Here is a 9,536-nt window from a genome sequence, read left to right on the forward strand (position 1 = left end):
TTGTCTTGCGTTGCTTTGAGGCGTTTGTTATAGTACGGGGAAGAGAACTGGAAGGAGAAGGAGTTCACACTTGCCTTTCTTGGCTTTGCTCACACTGGGGCAACTGGCTTGGGGCAGAGCTAACACAAACTGTGAGCTGTCTCGTTGGCAAAAGCATGGGCAGATGAGGTAATTGCAAACCGGTGGCAATCATCTAACAGCACAATAGTTTGGAACCAGTATTGATGATGGTACCCAGGCTGATCAGTGAGTCTTGAGCAAACCTTTGCAGGGCTTCACTGACTGCCTGCTTTACCACATGTAGCTATTAAAATAGCTTTGAGTTTTCTGTTCTTGCAGAAGAGCAGTAGACTGTGCAGCAAATTCTCTTCTGTGGTCCTGAAATATGATTTTTGTGGTCTAAGCCCAGGCTCAAGGGTCAAAGTAAAATGGAACATCCTAAACAATAGCAGGAAGCCGGAGCCTGCCAGGCCTGCAGTGCCCATGGAGAAAGCCTTGGGAAATGCATCAGAATAGCACTTAAGAAAATAGCTGGCTTCCTTACCTCTTCTCCATGCAGCTTGCAGAGCCATTATCAAGAAGAGAATGATAGTCTGCTCCTTTGAAGGAGAAAGGTTTACACAGTGGTATCTCTTGTGCTGCTTTCCACATGGGCTGCTGCCTGCCCTGCCAACCCCAGCAAGGCTCAGTGAGCCTCACCCCAGTGAGCTGAAGGATTCCCTCGTGCATTTTCTGAAGCGCCATTTCTTCCTCTGCATCCCTCGGGGAGGTGGGGGATGTCACAATTTATTGCCTGTAAGAGACTGTGCAGGCTGCAATTCCCTGACTAAATCTTCAGTGCCACCTTGTGGTAGAGGAGCTGCAGGTGATGTTTGGGATGTTCTAGCAATGTCCATGCTGTAACAAAGTGCTTCCTGTAGAACCTTCAAGTGTCACTAAAATGTATTTCAAACTTTGATGCTTCATCTCCTAGTTAGGGAGATAAAATAGTAGTGTCTATTGCATCCGAGAGACAAGAGAATACCATGGGAAGCGGGGAAGGAACCAGCTGGCAAACAGCTCTACTCTGTACTAAAATTGATATAAAATCCTGGCATTTTTGAGAGAATAAAGCATTTAGACACAAATGTTGCAACTTAGTCTCTGTAAAGACTTCTGAGGTTTTGCTAGAAGCTGAAGCAGACCCTTTGTAATCAGAATGGGAGTTGAGGGAAGTCTACAGAGACATATCTTTAAAAGCTCCTTGGGCATGGCTACAAGAAATGGAAGAACACAGATTGCAGTTTTGAAGGATGCTTTCTGTGAGGTGCGTGACACTACGTCCTCACTGCCTCTTTTTTTTTTTTTTTTTTAAGTGCTGTGTGTTTCAGGGTGTGTGTCCATCCTTTGGTTCTATGACTGGACAGTTGCAGGACTGTGCTGTCTGCCAAGCCCTGAGAGAAGACTGTAGGGGATCACGCAGCGTGAAAGTCCAGATGGTATCAGTGGGAGGTCTGAGTCACTGTGGTGTAGGCTGTGTTTGACACTGCCACTCTGAGGCATCCCAAATGGGTATAAATGTGGAGGTGTGGAAGATGGTTGGGAGGTTCCTAGGATTACCATGGTTTCCTGCAAACTCCACCTGTGGGGGAATTGTAAGGTTCTAGGAGGAACTTTTTCTCCTTCTTGCAGAAGCTCAGATGATGATGGGGACGAAGAATCAGCTGCTCAAGGGAGTAGACAAACACACGATAATCTTTACAGAGTCCACATGCCCAGCCTCTATAGCTGTGGGAGTAGTTATGGCAGTGAGACCAGCATTCCAGCAGCAGCACACACAGTCAGCAATGCTCCCGTCACAGAGTACATGTGAGTACCCTGACAAGAGGGCTGTGTTACGGCTTGTGCAGTTGCTTCACTCTGGTTTTCTGATGTCACCAAGCGTTGCAAGGCTGGCACTTTCAACCAAGTAGTAGAAGGTGATGAAGGATTTTTGTCCAGAGTGTCAAAAGGCATGTTTTCTGATTGTCATCTCCTGGGAGAAGGGAATAGCTTAGAAGTGCTGCAGTAGAAAGAGTTGTATTAGGCAACATGCTCCAAAAATGTGAACAGCTTTGTCCTGCAGGACTTAGAAATTTGTCTAGAGAAAAGAAGTAGGAAAATATTGTCTAGGCTCTTTATTACATGGTGATACTGATCACCAGAAGACTTAATCCTTCAGACAGAGCAGTCTTGCCAGAAGACTGTAAGCAGACTGAGAGCCAAGACAAAACCTGCAGACTCTGTCCTTCCACAATATTTGCAGTCACCTCTGTTGCAGTCCAAATCCACCTAGTCCATGTGGGATCTTCAGAGCTTTCTCCAGAAGTGCCTAATCCTGATCACACTTGGACTGCCTTCAGGACCTTTTTTTTTTTTGGACTGGCACATCATTTTGCTCTTCCCTTTAGACTTTGTCCTCATTTTATCTCTGCTTCTGCAGCTTGGCAGTTCTTGCGCTGCAGAGAGGCAGATTTTCACACAGACCTATTTTTAAATCACTTGACATGATTCAGTGTGGGCCCTTCTGAGTAAGAGTGTAAAGATAGTGCTTAATCTGAGGAAAATAATGCTAGTTTTGTGCCCTTATCTGAAAAAGGGGATCCACCTGGCCTGTAAGAAAAGCTTTGAGGGAGACTGACCTAATACAGTAGTTCTGGGGATGCGTATGCTCTGTCCCATGTCACCATCAAAGACCTTTCCCAGAGAAGCATGGCCTGTACCCCCTGTTACCATGTGTGTCTTCCTTTCCTAGGAGCCAGAATGCAAATTTCCAGAACCCCCGTTGCGAGAATACCCCGCTCATTGGCCGGGAGTCCCCACCTCCCTCAGTAAGTCTCTCTTTACTGCTCCTCTCTGCTTCAGCAACTTTGGGGATTACACGTTTACCACTCCTGTATGCTCTGGAGGGAGCTGATTGTACAGCCAAACACAGAATCTGGCCCATAAATGGCAGCAATTCGAATAGACAAGCCATATCTCACCTGCCCTGGAGAATAAAACCCTGCTATGCTACTTTGGACACTTACGCATCAAAAGAATGAAACTCATTCTGTTAACACTGGTAATCCTATGGGCCCAGTCCTGCCACCACTGAAGTGCATGAGTATCTTGGTGGGTGACTTGAGCAGGATGATTCACTTGCATGCAGTGTATTTGCTATTTGTGGCATTGGTTCCTCAACTGTAAAAAGAAACTTACTGTTAAAACAGTAAATTCAGAGTTATTGCTGAATCTCTCTCCTTAATCTGTCCTGAAGAGATGGTAGGATGAAACCTGTATTATTTTTTTTTGTTGAGATTTTTTTTTTTTTTTAAAAAAAAAATCTTTGTTTCACAACTGTTTACTTTCTTTAGAATCTATTTTTGTATTTAATTTCCTATGGAGGAAAAAACAAACTTTCATGGAAGGTTTTGGTATTTGGAGTGACCTGATAGCCATTTCTGTATGCTGGATAAAACATGGGCTTACCTTCATGTCTGTGTAAGAACCAGATGAATCTTGCCCTCCTTCACTGGATCCTGTAAGCCTTACTTGCACGAGAACTTGGAGAACATGCCATCGCAGTGCTCACTAACTTGGTGGTGTGATTGCAGAGGATTAGTGGTAGTACACCTAATAATAAACCAGTCTTCTGGTATAGGTAAAGAAAATACACTCTGTGGTGCATGGTTCAAATTCATGGGAAGGGGAGGAAGACGAGGTTAGAAGATGAAGGAGTAGGAGTTGTGGTGGAAGAGAGGACATCACATTCGTGTTTTCCTTTTAAAAGGACCAGTTCATCTTGCTGTAGAGAGTGGAGAAGTGGAGAGTTGATCCTTGTCTCTGTACTTGACCAGACCTCTTTCAACCTTCACAAAGAGTTGTTCCTGATTCCTAGTGGTACTCTGATCGCAAGCTCTGGTAGCGTTATCTGCTCTCAGCAACAAGATTGTCCTCAGAAGAAATACTGATGTGTTGCGCACAGTACAGTGTGGCAAATGCTTTACCACTGGCGTTTCCTGTTGTAGCAAGGGCACTGTCCCTCTGGTACTGCCAAGGCATTTATTCATTCAGTGTCTGTAGACCAAGGTCCTGCTTCCCCTTCCCCTACAGCTCTTTAGGGAAAGCACACTCCTTTCCACAGGGCCTTTAGTTATGCAAGAAGTTCCCTGGTTCTTCAGTAGCTGTTTTCGTTAATACCTTGGGGGTGTATCAGAGTCCTGCTGCTGTAGGCTGGTGTCTGAGGGTAGATAAAGATGAGTTGGTTTTTTTTTGTTTTGTTTTTTTTTTTTTTTTTTTCAGAGTAGCTTGACTTGACAGCCATCAGTGTGGGCTACAGGGAAGTGCAGGAGCTGGGGGATGAAGAAAGTGCGACGCTGCACCTATAGACAAAGGGAGCTTCTCCCTAGACAAGGCGAGGAACAGGCTATAGGATAAATGTGATTTCTGGAGGGACGTAGTAGATGGGAGGTGGAGAGAAGAAAAATCCTGCCTACTGTCGTATTGGCAGGCAGCAAGAAGAGGGTCTGTTCTGGGATTTTTGCAGCTCTCCATAGCAGGTGGCTGAGACCATACTGAGGCAGAAGAAATTGTAACTTTTCGTAGCAAATAATCTCTGGGAAGAAAGAGATGAAAAGGAAATACCAATGCACGTGTCCCTACCTCTTTTTGGGAGGGACGAGAGGGGCATGACCATCCTAATAGTTTATGTCCGTGGAGCGGATATATTCCATTTAACTTTCTGGGAACAGATGGTGAAAACTAAGATGTGATGATCCTGCTGCATTGTTTGTCCATTACTTTTCCTGGCTTTTTGTTTGTTTGTTTGTTTTCCCTTCTCTCATTCCTTCTGTTTTCTCCTTCTTGACACAGGGCTATTCCCATAGGATTGTAGAGCCCACCTTGTCACTGACACACACCACAGGGTTTCACTTGCTTGCACTGTGTTTTTCATGCACGTTGAGGCTGCACTCTCTTTTTCTCTCTCTTTCTTGCGTCATCACAGTTGTATTTGGCTGCCATGGACAGTAGCAGCCATATGAGCTGGCAGCTTAAGCCCTCGGACAGTGCACGGACATACTGGTAACAGCGCCCGCAAATGGAACAGGTACTGGAAAAAAGGTCCTTCTTGCTCAACCCCTCCTCTGCTCCCAACCACTCCCTTCATCCCTGCACTGTTTATCCCAGGCCAATGCCTTTTATTTCTTCACATTCCTTTCCTCTGCACCTCCCACCCCATTCCCCCCTGCCAAGGGTTAAAATAAAAATGAGTTTTTCTCTGGTGCAGACTCAAGGAGCAGTATCAACCTTGGAAAGGCTTCTGGTGCACCTTGTGAGGGTTACAGGCACCCATGCCTCACAAAGGTTAACTCACAGCAGCTTCAACTCAGAGTCCACACTTGAGAACAACTTGAATGCTTAGTACAGAGTGCTGCTGGAATGTAAAACTAGCCTTGCACTTCATATGTAGAAGAGAAGTTCTCCCATCACAAGAAGCCCTTTTCTAGAAGTAACAAGAACCGTTCTGGCAGCTTTTCATTTGGAACTGGTTGTCTGAATTCAACCTTTTGGCTTCCCTTGAGCCCTGCTGCTGTTCTGTTTGTCTTGACTGGCCGTAACAGCACGTGCCAGCAACCAGCCATCCCTATCTGCCACATGCCTTAAGCTCCTCAGTGGGATTTTTAATTTGTTGAAAGATTGTAACTGGTAATGGTAGTGTGTTCTGAAGAGTTACTTCACTGCCTGTGCAGCTTCTCCTTTTATCTTTGTATTTAAAATCAGAAAGGAGTAAGTTTAAAAAAAAAAAAAAACAACTTCCATAAGGGCCCAGACATAAGCACTAGATCTATTTCATTCTGTTTCCAAACCTTTTACTGTTTTGTTTGTTCTGTGTGTGTCCAAATCGTCCCATCCATGTGCCACAGGCTCTGCGAACAGGGCCCTCGTAGTACCATTTCACTGTCTGAATTCTTAATGGGCTATAGTTGCTGATGTTCTCCAAGATAGCCAGCATTTCTTCCCTCACAGTCCACGACAAAGCCACGTGCCTACAGAAAGAGTAGGTGGTCTGCATTGGGCCTTGTAGTTTTTAGCTTGGTTGAGTACAGGGTATAATTAGAGCTCCCAGGCTCCTCATACTCGCGAAGGACAGTGTGCTCCTTCAAGGGAGCTACAGCCACACAGGAACTGGGAGGTGTTGGTTCCAGGTGGAACAGAGGGCCTGTGGCTTTTGGCTCATGCAGTCAATGACCCGTACCTCACATTCTGTTCTGAGAAATACATGTCCATAAAGCTGCTGTTCCTCTGATTCTGCCATTCTTGTTGGGACTTCTGTCAGCCTTGCATTGGATTCCTTTCCGTCATGTTGCTGCTTGATCTGCGTTCTTGCTGCCTCTTGCTGTTTTTGTCTGCCTGCCTTGTGACGTGCTGGGAAGGGTGCTGTCTGAGATGGGGTGTCTTGATGCCCTCTGCCAGGGTGCATGAATGCAAATAAACTTGTCTTGAAGCATGGTGCTAGCACCCTTGAAAGGATCCCAGCTTTCTTCAGGCTTACTCTTGGGCATCAGCTGCTGGTGCTTGTTCTGCTTTTTGGTTCCTGCAGGTGGTATTGTAGTGATGAAGTCTATTCCATGAAATAAAATATGTTTTTGGTGGGGGGGAATTCTAGTGTCTTCATTCTGGACTTGAAATTTCCTCTGGGCTGAAACAGGACCTAATCTCAGTCTGCACTGTCCTCTGTTTACCGAAGGTCACACCCAGAGTTTAATGTGGCGGTCTGCAGGGCTAAGAAAAAGGCATTGCATTCTTCTTAAGACTTTAAAAACAAACAGAAGCTCTTTTCTTTTGAGTTGGAAAACTTAAGTCCCTTTGAATTCAGAACCTATTGGCTGGAATTGGCTGTTTCCCTGCATCTTGTACCTCCCATACATAATGACACCAAACCCTGTGTGCTTACTGTGCTCTAGCTCTTTGAGATCCACCTTCAAGGTCTTGAATGCAAAAGCTTTGGTCTTTGTTGGATTACCTGAATAGCTCTGGTGGGAAATCAAAGTCAGGGTAGCTGGAGAGAGATACGTGTGGGTTTTTTAACCACAAATAGTAAACTCCATACTCAGAGTTATGGTTTCATACGGTAAGTGGTATTCCAGCATAGCTCAGTTAGCTGTGAAGTACTCACAGTCTGCACAGTTCACAGGAGCTGGTAGATTTTATGGTCTCTGCAATTAACTGATTAGTCCCATTATTATTTTTTCTTTGTGACCAATGATTCCTTTGTACACAGGCTATACGTGTTAAGCACCTAACTAGTATGTGCTGGCAAACCATACCTATGAAAGTTTCTATCCTCAACAGGCTGAATGTGAAGGAGAGACTTTTTTTTTTTTTTCTCCCTTTGGAGAAATACAAAAATAAACGTGTGTGCAATCTGCTTTGTTTGTCCTAGCTGACTGGTAAGTGACTGAGGAGTGTGCTGTGTTAAATAGCACAAGCTACCAGGAGAAATGGTAACAAGAAGTCTCTTAGGTACTTTTTTAGGGTAGCTGACAGCGTGGTGAAGGTATGGGTTGAAACTTGTCCTCCGTGCTGTTTTTGAAAGGGTAAATGAGGGTGCATAGGCACGTGGGTGCTTCCAGCAGGAGTACTGGAAGAATGGCTGCATTGTACAAGTTCTTTAACCTTCTATGAAAGCTCCTCTTTAAAGGAAACTAAATGCAACTGTACACCTTATAGCACTGTACCCAGGTTACTTCAGAGTACGGCCCAAGACCTCCTTAGCTCTGAAGTGTGCTCAGGCTTTAAGTCTTTCAAATCACTTTTTAAAGGAGCTAAAGACTTAGTTATTTTAACTATGGATAATATAGTTTGGTTATTATCTATGTGACTGGCAAATGTCTGCTGATACATGTTCATCTGCTGACCAGTCCAAATTTTGGGATCTGTGTATTCCACAGCATTTTTCCTCTGCTTTCTAGCAGAGGATGCACTGCAGGACTTGCATGAGGGACTACTAACAACAGCATGTGGAGCATTTGTACACAGAGTCTATTGCAGTGGCTGAAGATCCGGTACACGCTGATAGAGCTGTGCTGGTTATGAGAGGTGTACAGTGAAATGTTAGCTCTCCACTTCCAGGTTTCACTCATACTTGTAATGGTCATTAAAAATACACCTTAACAGGAGGAGTAACTGGTTCAAAATGTAATGGGAAAAGGTACAAAGGCACAAAAATCCTGAGTTAAGGAGAGAACATCAGCCCTAACTCTGACTACGTTGAGTCTTGGTTTTTCCCTTGTGTTGGATTGCAGGTAGGTTTGAACGTAAAATGCCCTCTGCTCAACTGTCTAAATCTCATGTTCCTGATTACTTTGTTTTAGTGACACTTCAACAACTTTGGGATGTTTTCTTGGTGGAGGAAAAAGTGAATTCTCTTTGACTTCTCCCTCTGTGATGGATGTACTTTTGTACATCCTTGAAGTGCAGTTCATCAAGTGACCTTTCTTGATTTTAATACTTGAAAGAAGGTTGATGTTGCATGTTTTGTGCTGAACCTATATGACTTGTCCAGGAGGATGCATGATAACCTTCCATGATCTGAGATTTTTTTTTTTCTAAACGCTTCTTACAAAACCTTAGCACCTGGAAGTTCTCTGTTCATACTCATTTCCTATCACATGTCAGACAGAGAATGCAAATGGAAAGTGAGCAAAGGCATTTTTATTTTTAAGACCCATTTCTTGCCATGTTACTTGGATGATTATTTCAGCATTGCACTACCTGAAACGTGACCTACTTACTCTGTGAGAAAGTTCTTTGACTTCTAAGCCTCTCCAAGCCCATTGGGTTTGTCTTGTATGTTTTAATAATGCCTAAACTTTATTTCTGAAGCAGTAATCACATTTAATAAATGGTATAGAATATAGTCCTTAAACTGGCTCAGCTTGGTATTGTCTACCTTTTTCCTTCTGACTGACAAGAAATACATCTTAAAAAGAGAGAGAACAGATGTACCCTTTGTCTTCTAAATATAGATGCCATTTCTGGGCCAGAGTTTTATATTAAGATCCATGTTCTGCAGACAGTTTTTCCAGTTTTGGAAGACACTAAAAATGAGTATGCAAATAAGCCACAGGTGTCTTCATCTTGTGCCGATGGGGTCAACTCTGCCAAAGGAGCAGTTCCTGTCTTCTGTTGTGCAGAGGTTCAGCCCAGGTTAGTCTGTCAGCGAAAACTGATAAAATACTGTTAATACTCTGAAAACCTCTTCGGATAGCTGAGCTTTTGAGAGCCTGAAGATGCCTCATAATGTTCTTTCGCAGTAGGCAAGATAAATTGTACCTCCTGGCGTGGAAATGCCTTTCAGTTGTCTCTTTGCCAGCTTAACTGGCTATTTTATGTGGTTCAGTTTTAAAGGTGATAAAAAGTCGGTATGCTGAAGAGCACTCTTGAGAAGTAAGATGTGGGTATTAAAGAATTATTCAAGCTCCAGCTGGTATTAAAAAAAAAAAAAAAAAAAAGTCTTGTTCTTATTGCTTGGT

At 43.9% G+C, this 9,536-nt stretch overlaps 1 protein-coding gene across 2 annotated transcripts in view; it reads left to right on the forward strand.

The window, feature by feature from the left end:
- Positions 1–9,536, forward strand: part of TTYH3 (tweety family member 3) — a 79,989-nt gene that overhangs the window by 63,730 nt on the left and 6,723 nt on the right. Inside the window, exons 12-13 of one of the 2 annotated variants that reach the window (XM_086759786.1) lie at positions 1,672–1,848; positions 2,774–2,849. The exons of the other annotated variant lie outside the window; for it this stretch is intronic. Coding sequence (XP_086615912.1) covers positions 1,672–1,848; positions 2,774–2,849 — 253 coding nt within the window. The remainder of the gene's footprint in view (positions 1–1,671; positions 1,849–2,773; positions 2,850–9,536) is intronic. 2 annotated transcript variants of the gene reach the window in all.

Source organism: Chlamydotis macqueenii, chromosome 15 (assembly GCF_036417535.1).
Source record: "Chlamydotis macqueenii isolate bChlMac1 chromosome 15, bChlMac1.mat, whole genome shotgun sequence".
In the NCBI taxonomy this organism is placed as follows: Eukaryota; Metazoa; Chordata; class Aves; order Otidiformes; family Otididae; genus Chlamydotis; species Chlamydotis macqueenii.